This window comes from Anticarsia gemmatalis, chromosome 3 (genome assembly GCF_050436995.1).
Source record: "Anticarsia gemmatalis isolate Benzon Research Colony breed Stoneville strain chromosome 3, ilAntGemm2 primary, whole genome shotgun sequence".
Taxonomy (NCBI): domain Eukaryota; kingdom Metazoa; phylum Arthropoda; class Insecta; order Lepidoptera; family Erebidae; genus Anticarsia; species Anticarsia gemmatalis.
In genome coordinates this window covers 684,297-704,109 of record NC_134747.1, presented here as the reverse complement: position 1 = coordinate 704,109, position 19,813 = coordinate 684,297, and the positions used below count along the sequence as shown (strand labels likewise).

At 35.8% G+C, this 19,813-nt stretch overlaps 2 protein-coding genes across 4 annotated transcripts; one reads left to right on the top strand and one right to left on the bottom strand.

The window, feature by feature from the left end:
* Positions 1-42: 42 nt before the first annotated feature.
* On the top strand, positions 43-5,481 carry Cog4 (conserved oligomeric Golgi complex subunit 4). Its single transcript, XM_076135703.1, has 14 exons — positions 43-213; positions 286-483; positions 600-702; positions 880-1,012; positions 1,108-1,228; positions 1,414-1,599; positions 1,877-2,050; positions 2,284-2,411; positions 2,499-2,612; positions 2,862-3,090; positions 3,501-3,753; positions 4,258-4,424; positions 4,742-4,944; positions 5,229-5,481. The coding sequence occupies exons 1-14, from the start codon at positions 127-129 to the stop codon at positions 5,269-5,271; spliced, it is 2,139 nt and encodes a 712-aa protein (XP_075991818.1). The 5' UTR covers positions 43-126; the 3' UTR covers positions 5,272-5,481.
* A 286-nt stretch (positions 5,482-5,767) lies between these two features.
* LOC142987140 (CKLF-like MARVEL transmembrane domain-containing protein 4) lies at positions 5,768-19,657 on the bottom strand. Of its 3 annotated transcripts, none has more exons than XM_076135700.1 (4): positions 19,566-19,657; positions 15,795-15,939; positions 10,863-11,129; positions 5,768-10,557 (listed from the first exon to the last, which is right to left on the bottom strand). In XM_076135700.1, exons 2-4 carry the CDS (start codon positions 15,927-15,929, stop codon positions 10,408-10,410), a joined length of 552 nt encoding a protein of 183 aa, XP_075991815.1. In that variant the 5' UTR covers positions 15,930-15,939; positions 19,566-19,657; the 3' UTR covers positions 5,768-10,407. The 3 variants fall into 3 exon arrangements, with proteins under 3 accessions (XP_075991815.1, XP_075991814.1, XP_075991817.1); XM_076135699.1 differs by lacking the exon at positions 19,566-19,657 and adding an exon at positions 19,332-19,559; XM_076135702.1 differs by lacking the exon at positions 19,566-19,657 and adding an exon at positions 18,622-18,756.
* Between the last annotated feature and the right edge of the window lie 156 nt (positions 19,658-19,813).

Here is a 19,813-nt window from a genome sequence, read left to right as displayed (position 1 = left end):
GCTGATAAGAAATTGACATTTGATTTGACAGTCATCAATTGACATTTAATTGTTGACGTTCTCAGAATTTTAATTTGGAGGTTACGGTGTTAGTAAATAAAAATAAACAATATTTAAACATTAAGTATGTCACTAAGTCTTCTTCTGGAGAAATATGATGTATCTACAGATGAAGGACTACAGAAAGCACTCAATGAGATTGAGAAAGAGGAGGTAAGGTGTCAGTTTTCGTATTGTGATGACGATGGCACAGGAAAGGAATCATTCATCCTATATTTTTATTAGACGGAGGTGGACGAGGCTCTGTCAGGGGTTTTATCTCGGGCCTGTTCTCTAGAGGGCCGTCTGCGCACTGCGAGTCAGGCTTATACCAAGTTGACCGAAGTGAAGACAGATGCTCAGATCGCTGCGGATATGGTGGACAAGACAGCAGGCCTAGCGAGGGACGTTAGTGCTAAAGTACGACAGCTGGACCTTGCAAGGGTAAGTCACACATACAAAGTTTATAGAAATTAATTTGGGGAAACAAAGTTTCTTAGTAATTCATTTGGGAAATAAACTATTTCTATGTTGTTCATACAAACTTGTTTTTGATCCAGTCTCGTGTAGCAGAATGTCAGCGACGTGTACACGACTTGATAGATCTACAACTATGTAGTGCTGGAGTAGAAGCTGCTATCAAAGCACATGATTATGAAACTGGTATGCTATATTCTCTACATTTTTCTTTTTTATTTGATAAAATTTGACACAGTGAATGTTATTAAAAGTCCAAATACTCTCAGACTATTGTTATGTAATTCTAATGATCTCAAAATATTATTTGCTTTCATTACACACAGAAGTAAACATAATATAAAATTAAGATTCTGCTTCTAGGTGCGGGTCACGTATCTCGTTTCCTCAGTATGGACCCTGGTTCTGTGGCAGCAGCAAGAGCTCGTGGCGCACCTGACCCTCGGGACGCCATGACACGTGCTGCCAACACACTCAGAGAACATCTAGTACGCAAGTACGTACATTCCTTAGAAAAGATTCAACAAAAGTGTTAAACATTTTATACAAAAGTGACATTTTACTATTATTGTTGGTTTTGCTTGTTGTTAGATTTGAAGAAGCAGCTCGTAAAGAAGATGAGGCAAGCATAGAGCGACTCTTCAAGCTGTTCCCACAGATTGGACGAGCAGAAGAAGGTGTTGATCTACTAGCTAAATATCTTACTACTCAGGTACCTTATTTACTTAACATAAGTTTTGACCATGTTTCTTACAAGAAATATTTTTTCTTAAATGGTTGTCATTTTTTGCAACATTTTTCATCAAAATTCATCTAGATTTGACTTCATTGACTATGACTCCTATTGATGCTGTTTGACGAAACTTGTATTAAAATATTTTTTTTTTACTTACACAGACAGAGGCTTCAATCCGCCGCGCCTGCGTGGTGACAGACATAGGATCAGACGCGTGTGTGTTCGCGGACGCCGTGACCCGCGTGGTGGAGGCGGCGGGCGGCGCCGTGGAGCGCGCCAGGAATGCGCACCTGACGGCTCAGGCACACTCGCTACTTACTAACACTATCAAGATTTTGCAACCAGCTGTGAGTATCGTAAAGAAATAGCAACATAACACTTTATTAACTAAAGTATACTGTATAATAGAATATGCTATACTGAAAGCCTTCCTACTGTCTGCTCAATGGCTATGCTACACTTTTTGTTACTACTCATAATGACTTTCGGGCTCGAGTCCTCAATATTTCTTAGAAGTTAAGATCTGCATTAAATCCGCGGAATAATTTCATAATGTAGCAAAATCTAATTAGAAAATCTTTAAAAGTAAGTGCTCAGTTCAACAAATGGTCTTTCTCTTCCCAGGTGTGTGCAGGCGTTCGTCGTGTTTACAACGAATTGGTTGTAGCTCGTCGATTAGAGGCAGATCCGCAGCGCACAGCAATGTCGCCACTCAGTGCTGAACCGATACTGACAGAGCTGGCCCTCATACACTCAAGGATATGGCTGTATTTCATGTTCCTTAGGAGGAAGACTGAGGTAAGGAACATATACTTTTTCAAGAAGAGAATATTAAAATGTATGGATGAATTTATATTTGCCTTAGGAAGGATTTTGACAGCATAGATTACAGAAAATATATCAAATATCTAAAATTTAATAATTTACTGTCTTAAAATAAAAGGTTAGTGTGTAAAGGTTTAGTGTTTTAAAATAAAAATATATGCCAATGGAATGTCCATTAAGTTCTAAGAATTCCTGTCATTTCTCAGGTGGATGCGGCACCATCCAAAGAGGCAGAAAAAAAGGCGTGTATGGATAAAGTAGAGAAAATCATAGCTGACTGTGATCTAATGAGAACTGCGCAAGATATTTTAGGACATTATTTGGCTTTAGAGAGGTAAAACATAAAAGGCTTATTTTATTAGTGAGTTTTTATTTTATTATGTGTGAGATTTGTAATTTTGAAATTTTTGTTTGTTTACAGGTACTTTTTGGAGGAGAGCGTAAATAAAGCTTTGAAGATGGCAACACCACAGGCTGGTGTTACCACTTCCAGTCTCGTCGATGATGTGTTCTTTATCGCTAGAAAAGTTATCAGGTAAGTCCCTGTTTTTGTTACAAAGAGACATTTATTATCGTTGAATGTTTTGCATGTGTATTTCTTTTAATAATATCAACTTCTTACTTAATAAAAAATTACCCATAGATTGACCTTTTAATTCATAAATCGTGGCAAACATCAGAGGGCCCGCATGGTTCGTAATCAAAGCGTCTCTACCAAAAGTAAGTGACCCGTCGATGTTTACCATGTCATCAAAAAATTAAACGACATATTTCTACGTGTTAGACGCGCGATATCATCAGGCAGTGTAGACGGAGCCTGCGCAGTACTGAACGAGGTAGCGGCGGCTCTAGAGCGCGACGTGGCGGCGGCACTACGTCGCTGGCTGCGCTCGCCGCCACACGAACCACTGGCGCTGGCGCCGCCGCGGGGACCACAGGCGCCGCTCGATGCCGCCGCTGAGTTCGCACACCGGTTGAACAGGGATGTGGATGCACAGAGACTGTTGTATCTAGTGAGTTGTTTGTATGGTGCTAGGGTAGGGTGTTAGGAAGCATGTGATGAAATTAGGAAATAACTTTTAAATATTGTTTTTTCTCTTTACGCTGCAGACGAGAGCAGACGCTCGTGCTGTTGTTTACTAAATTGCTCCGTTTCGGACAAGCACCGTTGCGTTTCCACAGTGAACATACGCCTGCCACGGGCATCCGTTTAATGCAGTTTCAGGCTAAAAACAAAGTCTATGAACTCGATATTGACTAATAGAAATCAGCCTATTACTGTAAAAACAACTGGGTACAACCCAATAACTTTATAATAATAACGACATAACCTTAACCAACATTTTAAAACAATCCTAACGCACACATACGTGCACGTACACGCATTAACGTAACAGCATATAAACAAACTTGTTAATACCAGGCTCACATGAACGAAGCAGAGGCCGGGGCAGAATGGTCAGAGCGTCTAGCCACCGAAGCTTGTTCAGCATCATCAGCTCTCGCTCGCAGCTCAGCTGAGCGAGACAAGCTGACGTCATGTGCGGGCGGGCTGGGAGCCGCCGCCGCTGCTTTCCGCGCCGCTCATGACTTAGCACTGGCTGCGTTGACTGCTGCTATACATCCAAGACTGGTTGCCTGGGCATTAAGGCTGGTAGATCCTCAGCCACATGCAGGTGAGTCCAGTAGCTTAAAGAACAAGTTCATTCAACTGATCGGTTTTGTGCTCTCTGCTACATCTTGGTCTAGTCGATATAAAATTTGTTTTATCTTGACATACTAACTGCTATCAACTATAAAGCGTAGCGTACCATTAATTTCAGCAGATTGCTGTGTTTCTGTGAAACAAATAAAATTTTACTTAGATTTAACAGACAGATGTGGTATTAAAGTCACAATACAAACATTTGTCATGATTGATTTGTCTCGTTTTTAAATTACTTGTTAAGCATAATATGTGTATCCATAAGATTCTTGCCGTTTCTTCTCACGAGCAACAGCTTTTCCAAAACGTTGATAGATTTAAAATACTACGACGATTTCAAATACTTGTTGAAAGTTTATGAAATAAAACTTTGTACGTATACGTACATGTTCGTATACGCTCATTACGTGTGAACTCTAAAATACAAACTGACAATAATATGAGAATTACACAATATTATTCTTTCGTTCCTCAGATGAAATGGAAGACGATGCAGACGCATTACCTCAAGCATTAGAACAGTTCACGGAGTGTGCGCGGGCGCAGGTATCAGGGCGAGCTGTTGACACGTTGTTGTTGGCCGCGCTGACGGAGATAGCGGCGAGAGCCGAGGCTGCTATACTACATAATAGATATGATCGGGTATGTTCGTTGTAATATATTATGTTTAACTTATGAATAGGTTATAATGTTTTTTATCCGACTGTAAAGGAGGGTTAATGTAAAGAAGGGTTATTTAAGTAAAAGTTGTTGCAACAAATTATTGATTTTACTATTTGACATGTGTCTATTGTATGATGAGAAATGACGAAGGCAGATGTTTTTTTAATGTGTCTATTCGAATTGAATGGTAAAACTAGTATCAAATCGTTTTCTTAATTCCAAACCAATGAACTGGAATGGGGTAAGGTCGCGAAACTTGTCGTGTATTGTACCTGTTTGCCTCTCCCCTCCCCCAGGAGGGTGGTCTGGCGGTGGAGCGTCGTGCCCGGCGCGTGTCGTCGTGGGCGGGCGGCAGCGTGCCGGCGGCGCGCGAGCGCTGCGCGCGCCTCACGCAGGCCGCCGCGCTGCTCGCGCTCGAGCTGCCCGCGCATGCGCACGATGCACTACTGCCTACACCCAGGCTCGCTGCGCCCGATGCTAAGGATATACTCGCCAGGAGGTAACTGATGTTCTGTGAACTAGCACTCATTGACCTACAAACTACTATACACCTTTTTAAGTATTCCAACATCTATATTATTACGCGACCTTTTTTTACCTTACTCAGACTGATCCGATGATCATTATAAACCCAATCAATTAAGAACAAATTGTATCAGATCCCGTGTCATCGTTTAAATATTACCTTTGATGATTCGAAATGGAACGACCCATTCTCATGTAAGCAATTAAGCAATTATCAAAATTTCCTGAAACAATACTCAACGAACTTTTGTTTTTCAGGACCGACTTCAAAATGGAAGATATCAAGCGTCTGAAACTATAGTATTTAATGTTACGTCGCAAGCGAATCTACTATAAGAAATCATAACATATTTTACCTTAGATTACTTGACGTTTCGGCACAAGTTACAAAGACTCGCCCTTAGTGTAACCCATACAAAAACACTAAATAATCCAAGGTAAAAATCATAATATATTACTATAATACATATTATTATAACGATGCATTTAAAATAAATAAATATACTTACTATTTAACCTATAAAACCTGTTTCATTTCAGTAATAAAAAAATAACCCATTACTATCTCTGCTGTGCACGGGTCTTCTCCCGGACCGTAGGAAGGGTTAGGCCGTGAGTAGACTACACTGGCCTAGAACGGGCTAGTTTCTACTATTAAAAAACATAACTTCACAAGTCTTTATTTTCGTATTTTTTTACTTACTTTCCTTTATTGCTATACACTAATGGACGCAACTATAATAAAAATGAAAATGTCATACTCTCAAATATCGAAAGATCAAATAAAACGCCGTAAATTGTAAGTAATAATAACACTTTAATCTAATGATAATGTCGAAATACATTGAGTAACAGATTAACATTAAATACGATCGACTCTTAACAACAAAAACTTGACAACTATTATAAAACTCTGATTATGACACGGAAAAGAAGTAACTATTCGATTTCTGGACAAAGTATAACTCGGTCTAACCTGAGGGACCTTACCCAACGCTATGCGACCGTCGTCAAACGCCTTCAAATCAAAACTTGCTGACAATTTTATTTATAACTAGCTGACCCGCGCAGCTTCGCTTGCGTTCACATAAGAGAGAATGGGTCAAAATTTACCCCGTTTTTGTAACATTTTTTACTGCTACTCTGCTCCTTTTGGTCGTAGCGTGATATATAGTCTATAGCCTTCGCCAATAAATGGGCTTTCTAACACTGAAAGATATAATATAATAAATCATTTAAAAAAAATTAAATCGGACCAGTAGATTCTGAGATTAGCGCGTTCAAACAAACAAACAAACTCTTCAGCTTTATAATATTAGTATAGATTCTTACTTAGCTATTGAATAGTTTAGACAAAGTGCAAGATTTGATAGTATTTTTAGAAAACATAGTGCAGCTCTTTGAATTATTTTTTGGTTTTATATAGACAAACCCAATGACCAGTCATAGCTTGGTCAACATTTGAATAACAATCGAGTAACTCGGTCAAAAAGTAACGATGAGACGATGCGCATTCATTCACAAGAAATATCACTTCTTTTTCGTGTCCCAATAAAATTTGTGATAAATATGGTAAGTTTAAAGTACATGGAATTCTTAAGGCACCATTATTTGTGGTTATCATTAAAATACTCATAAAATATAGTTTAGTGTCTATTAGTAATTAAACAAGCTTAGGCAATGTGCAAAATTCTTACAAAGATTACAATCTTACATAAAAATATACAATCTTATCACACACCTATATTTTATTTTGAGTCCATGTAAATTGATTTTATACAAACACTAGCTGACCCGGCAAACGTTGTTTTGCCATAAAAATAAAAAAAAAGGGTCACTTAGGGGCATGAAAAAAAGATGTTGGCCGATTCTCAGACCTACTCAATATGCTCACAAAGTTTCATGAGAATCGGTCAAGCTGTTTCGGAGGAGTACGGTAATGAAAATTGTGACGCGAGAATTTTATATATTAGATAGTACGCCCTAATTAACATTGTGTCTGAATAGAGCATATAGCGGCTAGCCGATTCCGCGTTAACCACTAGTGCATAAGGGTGCAAAGTTAAATGTCATAGCTCAAAGTATGTTAATAAAATAACGGTAAATGGCAGTCAATAACATAATCTAATAGCCATAAATAATAATAAAAAAACATCTTAAATATACTGATAATGCATTCATATTTACAGCGCAATAATAATAATATAAAAGCAGACAGTATTTCAGCAAAGAATATAATACATTATTTCTGTTAAAACGATTGATGGCTGGTTTTACCTTTTCACCACTTCTGAATAAGTCTCGATTAGGATATCAGATGGAATACTGACAGTTTTATACATATATTTGCCGTCACCCATTAGATAGGTTATCCAGCACTTATTCATAAGCGATGAATTTGAAAACAACAAGAGTGCGATGACAGCGCCATCTACAAGTCATTAAACAAGCTTTTATTTAAAAAAAAATGCTTTTCTGCGAATTAGTTGCGTTGGGATCTTAAAATAAAAATATATGCTTAACATTTAAGTAGTTTAATAATAATATAGTATTGTAATATATTATCGTCATTTATATATTAAATAGAAAATGAGCAGTCAATCTTAAGTTAAAATAAAGTATTAAAATATTATTTAATATGTATAATATTTGTGTATAGTATACATACGTACCTGAACGTTCAAAACAAAATGGCGATTAACATATTAATACTTAAATTAATTTAAAAAAAACAATATATTTCCAAAAAGGCACATATCCTGTCTTTGTACCGAGACTTATGTCCTTTTCAAATTAGAAAGTTCATAGATTTGTTAAAAATAAGGATGCTATACAAAAAGATGCATAAAATGCTTTGAAAATAAGAATAGAAAGTTGTATATTGGAATCGAGATGACTATTATCTTGAAACGTTTAAGTTAAGCAACCGTTACGCGGTCAGTACAAAGATGGGTGATCATTTAAAAGTGCTTATCAGAACATTTCTTGTACAAACATACAAACAACGGAGACAAAGTAAAGCTAAAACCCGACCATTCGTGCTACAGTCGATTGTCTTCTGAAGAGCTCATTATAAAGTTTCGTAGCCTCTTGGTATTAAAAAAGCATGAGTTAAGCCTATTTTTGGCTAGAACCACTTTTAAGACTAGGTTAATTACAAAAAAATGCCATAATAAGTATATAGAGAGTATGAGAGAGTACATGTACTTATATAACATTAAAAGAAAAATAGAATATAAATACTTCGTTGTTATAGGAAGAGGTATATAGATACGTTTCAAAATCATTTGCCGACGACTTACAATCAATAGTTAACATTCACCGGCAAAGTTTCATGAAACAAATTGTTATATTAAAGTGTATTGTTTCAAAATGATTTGCCGATAAATTTCGTTTAATTGTAAACTGTTTTACTTGCGGTCATCGGCAAAGTCTTGTGAAACGATATATTAAAATTAATTATGACTATAATATAACTTCTAAGTTTTAAACAAACAAGGCACTGTGTAAGGCTATTTAATAGTGGTTTAAGGCTCTTTTTTAAGTGCTATAGAAAATATTTTTCTTTAAAAACGTGTATTTATATTTCAATATTGTAGTGTATTTCAGTTATTTTTCTAAGCTTTCTAGAATACCCATATTAATTATATTTCTTGTTATTAAAATGGCAGAGTGCATCGTTTGCCACGCCAAAGGCGATGTAAGCAACGGACTCTAGGTTGAGAATAAGATGGGTTAACAAGTCACTGTGACATAAGTGCTTAGAAGACAACACTAAATTCGGTAAATATGGGCGTTTTAACCATACTAGGTTTTTTTTAACTATTTTAATTCATACATTATCCCAAGAGGATATAACACCATATATTAAAAAAAACGTATAGCATTTTCAGGAAGGATATTTACTGAAATACACTATAATGTACATATTTTAACAATCCATAATAAAGTGCATACAAACATTTTGGTGCAAACATCGAATACAAAAATACATTAAATGTCATGATTCCATTCAGATCACCATGTATAATCCAGTCGTATTGAGCCGTAACACCCTGTAGGTACATTGTTTCTTTGGTTAATACCTTTTTGTGTTAATTACAAGTAATTATAACTATTGAACTAGCACACTATGATATTAAGAAAAAAATAAACAAAAAACATGATTTTTGTCCCTTTTTAATTTACTATAATAAGGATATTAATATAATTTAACGTTCCTATATAGTTACGCCATCATAGTTAGATGCACTTACCGGTCGATAAACGATCAAGTTAAGCAAATTTTGTGCGGATAGCTTATAGATGGGTGACCGCATAGTGATATTGAATTAGAGGCGCGTGGCGACCATCTTAACTATTGCGTAACATTGCTACGTAGGCCAACTATAAGAGGTAAAATCGGGTCTTGATCTTTTATAGATTGTAAATATCCCAATTATAATAATTATAAAAGAGATAAAATAAAATGATTTCTTGGTTGAAGTAATAAAAATATGAAAAAATGAAGTAAGTATATAAAAATGCATTTAGAAATTGTTCGTTGATTGTTCATTGGCGCTAGTGTGCCAGTATTTAACAAAAATAAGTAAGTAGAAATTAATTAATATAAGTACATGATTTTGTTCTATACTTAAATCTATAATTAAAAGCTAGAAGGTTAGACCAGAAAAACATCGGCTGAGCTGAGCCTTTAAAAAGAATAACATTATATACCAAAAAATATTTTACTAAAGTTTCAGCTACGTTTTGTTTCCAGTGTTAAAAACAGCTTAAGTGACATTATTTTCATTATCTCTTACGACTTTTTACAAATACGAAACATCTTTTCCATTGTTTTATAGTAAGTACTTCCAGAAGTTTTCTTATAGCAACAAGAAAACTCAATAAATGTCAAATAGTATGGAAATAGTTAAGATAAAGGCATACAATAGTTCAGCTCAACCGCCATGCGATGCATGCATGCATGCAACAATATTTACATGATAAACATTCAAAACACATCTATAAGTGCTTTGTGACTATGTCTTTTAACCTGTCCTATAAGTGTGGCTAGGGGTGGTTTAAGTGATAGTTAGCTTAACCTGTAGATAGTGATAATATGTATAAACGTATTATAAGTAACTCTCACAGTACAGTTACTCAAGAAACTGTTTACGAGTGCCGATATTATCCATTGTCATAATGGTATAACAGGAATTATGGACTGTTTGTATGTATGTCTGTGTGAATACATGGAAAATCTGCCAAATCATAAAATATATACATACATCAAACACTAGCAACTGACTTGATATTTCGGCTTTGATAATAATACTTTTCATCAGCACCTACTAAACTTGCACATCACACAACAATATTTTCAAAATACCTTCCTCTCTTCTCTTCTCTTAACTTCTAAAGCTCTTATTCTACCTCCTAGCCACATCAGAACTTATTAGTAACCTTCCCTGGGAGGTGGGGACTCCACAGAGGTGGTCTGCTTGGAGACGACACGAGAGCCCTGGGCCAGGCCACCGGCACGGACGGCCACCCATTTGAGGTAGCAGTCACCCGCGTATGCAATCATTGCTACGAAGCCGAAGAACTGGAAGAATAAATACAATGATGAATTGAAAATTTAAATATCATTTATTTCTTGGGACAGTAATAATATGGGTCATCAAGGGTCGAGCTGCCAGAAAAGGCTACACAAAATTACCCTTCCCGAATCAGACACAAAAATTTTAAAGATATCTTTTACCAATAGCACAAGCATATGCCAGCCTCTAAGCTGCGAGTTAATTTTCACACTCCCACCCCCTTGGAAGCTGAAGAAATAATTTGTCTTCATGCCTATTTTGGCCGTTTATTAATTAAAAATATACTTATTACCCCAAGAAATCAACTTACCGAAGCAGCCGAATGCGGGTTATCATGCACAGTAGTCGCTAGAATCGACACAAGCAGATAGAAGAAGGTCCACAGCGCACAGAAGACAAACTCGATCTTCAGCCACGGTATCTTGTAGAACTTCTCCAGTATGTGGAACAGGTAGAAGCCGAGGAGTATGCCCGTGAACCAGAACGCGATCATGGAGATCCAACTGAAGAAGGAGCCGCGACTCGCGCTGTTCAGGTTCGAGAACTGAATGCAAATGAAGCCTAGGAGACTGCATGACTGGAATTAAAGAAAAGTTTCCGTTAAAATATATGTGATAGGTTAAGTTACGTTTTTGTAAGATTGTTACATAAAACATAATTTAAAAAAAAATACATGTTTTTGTTAACGGGCGTTGTGGTCTTTTTGAATATGCATATTTTTAAGAGTTGAAAGTGTCTGAAAAGTTGGTTGTAAATAAATATGACTCTTAACCACTGGACGTAAATGCTTTTCTGATAAAAAAAAAGAAGTAAAAGTTCTTGTGTGCGGGAATCCAAGAAGAGTTCTACGCGTAGAATTAATTTGGGCTCGTTTGATAGCAATTTTATTTAGATTCTAGCAATATGCTACTAACAACTAAAATTAGAATTTATCCTAATATAACCCCGCGAAACAATTGATTTCAAAGACAAGACCACATTTATTTGAACAACAAAGAAACTCCTTATTTTTGCTTTCCAAAATAACTAATTAGCTGATATCAGAATTGTATTTATAAGATTATCATATTTAAATTATGCATATATCACGCATCACAATATTCACGTTAATCACCTGTATCATTTAACGTTTTCGCTGTAATATTACGAACAATACCAATATAATTATTTGTGGTTTCTACCCATCTTTTCCTGTAATTATGATACACTGATCTAATTTAAATAATCTGATACCGATCAGGCATATAGATTATTTGTTTCAAAATTGCCCAATCAGATTATCAAACTTTATAAAATATTTGGTATCTTTATAAAGTTCTACTTAATTTAATAATTCTTTAAGGGATACAGTCGCTAATCTGTACTTGGCCAGCATGGCGGGCTTAAAACACCCATCTCTCACTACAGGTGGTGGCACAGGTCCAGCTGTGGGACAGTCTTATTGCAAGAGAATAGGCGTCTCACCTAATATCGACAAACATACTCCTAACTAAGTACAATTAAACAGATAACTAAATAGAGGATTCCGCATACGGTTAACAGTTTAAAAGCACAATAAAACAAATTCAACCCATTAATGCCCCACTGCTGGGCAAGGGTCTCCTCCCGGAAAGAGGGAGTGCTTATGCTTTGAGTCTACAACGCTGGTCAAGTGTGGGTTGGGGACAAAAAAAAACGCAATCATCTTCTAAATTCTTGTTTGTTTTGCAATTAAATACATACAACCGAATACCTACTAAATTCTTTTAGCTATTTCGTATACTAAACCTCATAACACTAACTCTTACAACATATAAGTAGCGAGTTTTACGAGTCGTGAGAAAAGTTATTGTGTTCACAGTCGGCGGGAAAACATTTTGTTTTATTGTGTACTTGGCCCAGTATTACAAACATACTCATAATCAAGGGCACACATCATTTACCATATCAAAGTTCAGAGGATTATGGAAGATTTAATAACTTAACTTACTCTACCCTGTAAAAATTGTAATGCCTGAAAAAGGCTACTAAGTTTGTCACTACCCTAATATAAGATCATTTTGTATATATAACTTAGTAAGCAATAAATGATTTGAATTTGAAGAAACGAATGTACTTTAGGAATAAGAAACTGTCACCTAACGACTGAACAATACTCCGATCATATTTCATATGGATCGTTTGTGATAAACAAATCACAATATCGACATTATACATTATTATGATAGAAGTCTAAGTCTGTGCAGAGAAGCTCTGATGATTTTAAGTCGTTGTTGTTAGTCCAAAACAGAATTTAATCGTTGAATCTACTCTAACGTGTCTGTAGATATGAACAAAAACTGGTTGTTGACCATAGATAGAGAGAAATTTTAAGGATCAATGATAACAATGAATGAGACATACGCTTGGCAGACGATTGATAAAAGAAAAAGGATTACAATTTTTTCCTTCTGACACCACTTTTGTTTGCCAGACATAAGCTACGTTACAATTTTGGACGAACGCTTCTCAAATTGGAACTCCTAACACCCAAGGACCTGACATAATGGACTTTTCAAAAGCCTTTTTGATAACTTTTTGGGCCAAGGAATTACAATAAGTTTTATAGAAATACAACAAATACAAAATACAAAAGGCAGTATCGCGTGTATAACACACGTCGCAGCGGTGGTCGGTGCCGGTCACGTCATTTAGCCAGTTGATAAAGGCGATAAGGTAACATTGAGCCGCACAAGGACACTGCTCTTTACAAACAATACACAGCTTATTGATTCTTAACAATAACAATAAATCTAGGCAACGATTTACTTTGTTATTTGCCTTTAAGGAAAATCGATAGACTGATACCGAAATCAGAAATGGCGGCCATACATGAGCAAGTTTACTTGCGGTTACAGAGAGTTTTTACGAAAAGCAGAGTAAGCCAAATATCGACGAGATTACTAGGGGAAATCACTGACTTGCCTAGTAACTCTGCAAGTCTGCTGCAGGCTTTATAGTATACTTACTCCCGGTTTCTGAGGTACATATTCGATAGCCTTAAAAATAGAGATAAACTACGGCTTAAGGAGCCGACCTTTACAGAAACCCTAGCAACAAATCGGGTGACTAACGCAATGTAGTCACTAGCATGACGAGTTGTGCATTGTCATGCATCATCACCTGTTTTTTTCCCTATGAACTTCCCTTCTAGCATCATGTTAGTATGATAGTGTTTTTGGGTGCCGTTATGCATATAAAAGGGTCACTTAAGGATTTTGGCACGACTTTATACTTGAATAATAAAAATTGCTACGTTCAACTGTCTAGCTAAGTACAATAGCAGACAGAATCGATAAAGAAAGTTCTTTGTTCATAACTAACATGACATTTTTCACGGCAATATTATTAACGCGAAAGCAAAGAATATGTGTATTCGGAGACGCTAAAGCGGTGCGCCTTCACAGCAATAAAATTTTATATGGACAGCGCTTATTTATATCATAACTTTTTTTATATGCTTAGCTTATTTATATGCTTAGTAAAAACCTATACTAGAGGTAGAACTGCCTACGGTCTTCAAGACACCGCACAGAAAGAGAAGACCCGATGTCAGTAAACCGCTGCTATACCTACAGACAGGTCTATGGGTCTAACAAGTACAAAAATTGTCTAAGGTAACTGAGTGATGACTAAAGTATTATTAAGTTTAAGTCAAGTGCACAAAATCACCAGGAAAATAGCAATTCAAATAATGGCAAAAGTCGCGTATTCGTCAGTCATTCATAAAACAGACAGCGTAACTGCGTATCTAATACCTAAATGACTAGTCAGTTGAGATCATCAATACAGCTATAAACATTAACGGTTACGACAATATTATTATACACTAACTAACGTTAATCCTGGTCGTTACTTTATTATTGTTTGAAGTTTTGGCCCGCGACTTTACGTGGATTTAATTTAGCAAATAACCTGAGTGAGTGTGAGGTTACAGAATACGGTGTCGATGATAGAGGGAAGTATAGAAGAAGAATTTGGAAGGCTAACGCCACTACCACATGGGAATTATAATGGGATGCATGTAAGGGAAAACCAAGTAACTGGCCTAGAAGCTGCTAAGGTCTTAAGACTCCTCAAAAAGCTGCTGAGTTAATTCCTATCAACATCGCGTTCAAGCATCAAGCTTCAGACTTCCAGAAACCGTAAAAGGCCCCCTCGCACCAACACCCCGAATCGACGCTTCATGTACCCAATGTCCTTCTCTATGAAATAATAACATTTAATTTTATTGTCCTACCAAATTATATTTAAATTGACAGTTCGTGAACGGAAGACGAATAAACAGAGTTACTTTCGCACTTATTTCTATAATGGTATATGTATACGAATGTCTATGCCTTGGTGGGGTCTAGGCTAAATGTAGTCGTCTCCTAACACTTCCTTTAATAGATGTTAAGATAAAGTGGCGTTAAATACGGTCACTATCGTAAAGGTCAGGTGAATTGACTTCAAGTTCACGGTCGACTAAAATTGGTAGCTTCGGCCGCAGGGTGAAGAAAGCTAAGGGTTTTAATGAACTGTGTCATTTACATAAAATGGTCTACTCACGCAAGTATTGAGTGGCTTTGGGGCCAGTATTAAAGGTAGGTTAAGATTTTATGCGTCACGATGAAAATCTTTGTTAGCAAAATTCCGGGGTTTCAACACATTTTTGTAAGTAAGCTGTGTAAGCTTAAATACTGCTGTACCTTAGAAAAAGCCTAAAGCCTAGGGACAGATTTCTTTGATTTGAACTTTGAACATTATTTTTCGAGGAAGGCGCATGCCAATTGCCACGCCTTGCGACAATTTAGTTGCCTCAATGAGCAAGCTTAGTTGCAGTTAGCCAACACATACAACACCGGACGGCGGCGCATTTTGAGGATTCAAAACAATGCACCTTTAAGTGTTTCAACTAAGATTATTTCAGCTTTGCGACGAATAGTGATGTAAATGAGTTTGTGATAGCGGCACTGTAACTTTTTCTTTACGAGATTACTCTCGCTGTAAGGATTGCTCTTGTATCGGGGGGACTTTTACAAACATAGAAACAACAGACACAAAGTAGGTACAACCAGACCCGAAACAAATATTTATGGATCGCACAAATAATTTTCCGTGTGGGAATCGAAACCAAGACCTGATAGCGACGTGGGGACCTAATCCACTGCGCCACGGAGGCAGTCACATGGCAATCATCAATAATCATAGTAATAAAATATTATAATGTCTTGGTACTTACAACTTGCACAATCTTGAGTATGCCAGGTATAGTCTTGATGTAGGACGGATCAAACCGTATGTTTGTCTGCACGGCGGTGCTCGACGTCACTGTCGTCGTCGTCGTGTGCTGACCGGGGAACCCTACTTCTGCCATTATTGATTATCTGAAGACAATAAAATGTACACTTTGTATTTGATTCATTTCTTAATACTCGTAGTTACTAACTATTTGACCGGATGCTTCCACTCGTATGAAATTGGACTAAATCCGTTGAAGAGGTTTTGCGTAAAAATAGCAGGATATTAGTCGACCTCTCGTGAACTGCAGTTCACGCAAAATACGACAAGCTTAACCACTCCTTAAACACTTCAATTGGCACCAAAAAATGAGTACTTTTAAAACAACGAAATAAGGATAACATTAAATAACATTATGCATTCCTATAAGCAAACTACTCAATGTATAATAATTTAATCTGAGGTCTAGTTTGTGAGTTAACTAATTATACTTTTTGCTATTTCATTCAGGAAATCTAGTCAAGGTCTACATAGCAAAAAATGTCTTTGAAATGTTTGTCAATTTCAGCCACTCAAACAACAAGAATGTCTACTATCAGTAGTGGTTTTTGCCTAAGATCTGTTAGAATAATCTACAAAGAGGTTGTAAGATGTTAAAATTCATACATTATTAAATAGTTACCTAGGTAAGCACTGCAAAACAAGACTAACAGAAAAAATTAAAAAAAAATGTATCAATGCCAAAATATAAATACCTAAAAAGATATTTAACAAAACATAATGTCACAAATTGGTACATTGATTAAACCAACACCAAACCTATCTTATCAGTTAAATACAATTTTGGGTGATGATAGCATACCGCACTGGTTTATTGATAAAACGTTCAACTCATTACGGACACATTACCGCAGATAACGGTGCCTGAACAACGTGAATGACATATGCCAATATTACTGATGACAAAATTGTGACTAATTCTGATAATGTGCAATGGTATAATGATTTTATTGGCCAGACATGATGGCTGATGATTAAAGAGTTTTTGTTGAATAGATAAAGTGCATTGATTTATTTCACATTGAAAAAGATATGAGAATGCCCTTTGATTTCAAAAATTATAGACATATTGCATAGAATACCAACATACATCTTAATTTCACTGATCATACTAAACTGCTTTAAAGAATTTTTGATGATTATAATTTATAAGCCTCTATTGTTCCTCTGCAGTTCATCCCTTCCCTCTTTTCATCTATCTCTACCCAAAGCTATTTGATGCCAATCTTTAATATGAGATTGCTATGCATCTCTCTTTAAAATAATTACTGTGATATTTTTTTAAATATTTTAATTCAGGGGAAAATACTAGCAATCATTTAACTTTATCAGGTAAGCTGGAAGGTGTAAATTAAGAGAATAAAAATAAAAATGGGTAGTGAAAATTAAAAGGGATATTTAATACAAAATTAAAGGTATATTTCTGTCCAATTTTTTTGGCAATAGGACAAGACTCCTATTTGATTTTGTTATAATTACATTATTATCAAAGTAAATAGAGAATAGAGGTGATTAACATTTACTAATGTTAATCATGTTATAAAATCTGATATAATGATTAGTTGGAGGCAATAATTACAATGAAATGCTACACACAATAGCCTTACTCTCAAGGGAGTGTGTGGGCATGGTGCATGAAAAAGAAAGTAATAAGGTTGTATAACAATATTACTACAAGAGAAAGTTGTTTACATATTAAATAACACTGAGCCCTCGATGAGAGACGACTTTTTTGCATTATTGCTGGAGCACATAGTAAATAACAGTTTTTTTAAAAATCATGTTTTAATTAAGTGTCAAATTTATAGAATGAGTCACACCAATGATTTTTGTTATAAGCATATTTAAAAACTAGGTACTTCAAGGATAAAAAATCTGTTTTTATTTTTTTCGTATCTTCAAAAATGACCGAGATATTAAACGTCAAAGTATGGCCTTCGCGCCAAACTCCGGCGAAGCGGCCGCACGGACGTGTGACGTCATCTTACGACACTGCTATTTCGTTAGTACTTGCCGATACCTACATAGGCTCGTTGTCTCTCGCGGTTTCGCTTTAAATCATTTGTTTTGCTTATAGTGGACAAACAAAATGGTTAGAAAATATTGTATTGTTCCTATGTGTACTAAGTCCAGTGAAAAAACACCCCAAAAAATGTTTTTTTCTGTACTATGTACCTAAACTGTTTTATATTTTTGCAAGAGACACCTAACCTAAAACTTAAAGCCCGGTTCAGATAATGTCAAGCGCAAATGTTAAATAGAAGTTTATTGCCTTTTGAACACTTCCTCAAGATCAAGATGCCATATCATGTTCATACCTAGCTAGCAATGAACATCTACTAAACAGTGGATAGGTACTATTTAATGAGCAGTTCAATGACCTCACAGGCGGCGGCGAGCCGAGCGCGGCGGTTGAGTTGGCGTTGGTTTTTTGTTTTGAAAATTGTTGTAGTTGTATTAAATCTAATAATATCAAAATTAAATTGTTTAATTAAAAGTTCTCATTACACACCCAATCATATAAGACATCCTACAGAGTAGATTCATGCATTCATATGATAGCCATAAACCTGACTAAAATTAGAGGCAGGGTGACAATTTTTTTTTTATAATATTATATTAAAGCTATGTTTTCCAAATTTACACTTGGTAGGTACGTAACACTCATTATTTGTAATGCCAGTTGTAACAAACTTTCAATTTTATTGTTAACTACACACAATAATATTATTAGTAATTTAGTAGTATACGAGTTCAACTTTCTTTACCTGGGTCTAGTTGATGATTGTGTGCGTGACGATCGAGATCGAGGATATCTTAGTGGAGGCTTATTTTACAAAAAACACGATGATTAAATTTATAACACATACACATACACAGACTCTTTAAATATTAAATGCAAATCACTTTTCAAGTCAAAACTCCGCATCACCCGCAGTCGAACAAGCGTGTCTATCGCGTCGTGACGTCAGCGCATAGCGCGCGAAGCAACGCAAATTTAAAAATGCAGTGAAACTTTATAACGCTGTAACTTCGGTAATTTTGACCCGATTTTGATAAAACAAAAACTATTATTATCAGCATAAGTACACAAATTTAATGCAGTATGTTTAATAGTCATATTTTGATGTGCTGGTGTGACTCATTTTGGGACTGTTCTGGTAATTAAATAAACGGCAACCCACATTAAAAGTAGGTGGTGACTAATAACTACTCCCCTATAAAGCTATTATCGATCCATTTATGTAATCAACCAGCCAGGAAATGCTGTAAAAGGTGTTACAAAGAAAGCTACCTGTTAGGTAAACTACGTAATCGTATCTCGTAAAATATCAATAAACACGTTAATTCTGTGAGTGAACAGATTTAGTTACGCTACGCCGCCTGTCACCACTTAAAATAGCGATTATTGAGCAACATTCCACTAAAATAAACACAACAATTCAAAATTCTAAAACATCTTGTAAATTATTCTTACCTCGTACGTTACTCTTAAACTAGGTCACATACACTTATTCTAACAAGTACACACGGTTTTTCACACACTTGCCGCAATTTCACAAATTAAAAATAGGTGTAAATTAATATCAAGTGATAAATCGAAACTTGACAAACGTCAAACGCAGATTAGCATTTTGTAACAACTCGAATTTCTGTTTACATTAGCATTAAAAATAGATCAACAAAATTCTGGCCGGAACGATTTACTTACGTGCGAATGCAATAGCAAGACTGATGTTTAAAAATTGCAAATGAATGTGAACGGAACACAATCACTATTTGACATTGACAATTCGTTTGACACCCACTTTAATCGTTCAGAAGCTAGGCGTCTTAGGATGTTAACTTGACTTGTTGTAAGTTTATAGAATACCATCTGAGACACATTTGTTTGGGTACCTATTGTTAGTCATATGGAAAATTTATTAGTTCAAAAACTTATACAAAAAAATATTAAAT

Bases quoted from the DNA above. Each gene is read 5' to 3' on its own strand.
- Cog4 (XM_076135703.1), top strand. From the start codon at position 127: ATGTCACTAAGTCTTCTTCTGGAGAAATATGATGTATCTACAGATGAA. The intron at 2,051-2,283 runs GTAAGGAACATA...GTCATTTCTCAG, and splicing joins TCCTTAGGAGGAAGACTGAG to GTGGATGCGGCACCATCCAA. The intron at 3,754-4,257 runs GTGAGTCCAGTA...TTCGTTCCTCAG, and splicing joins AGATCCTCAGCCACATGCAG to ATGAAATGGAAGACGATGCA.
- LOC142987140 (XM_076135700.1), bottom strand. From the start codon at position 15,929: ATGGCAGAAGTAGGGTTCCCCGGTCAGCACACGACGACGACGACAGTG. The intron at 11,130-15,794 runs GTAAGTACCAAG...CTTTAATTCCAG, and splicing joins TACTCAAGATTGTGCAAGTT to TCATGCAGTCTCCTAGGCTT. The intron at 10,558-10,862 runs GTAAGTTGATTT...TTATTCTTCCAG, and splicing joins ACCCGCATTCGGCTGCTTCG to TTCTTCGGCTTCGTAGCAAT.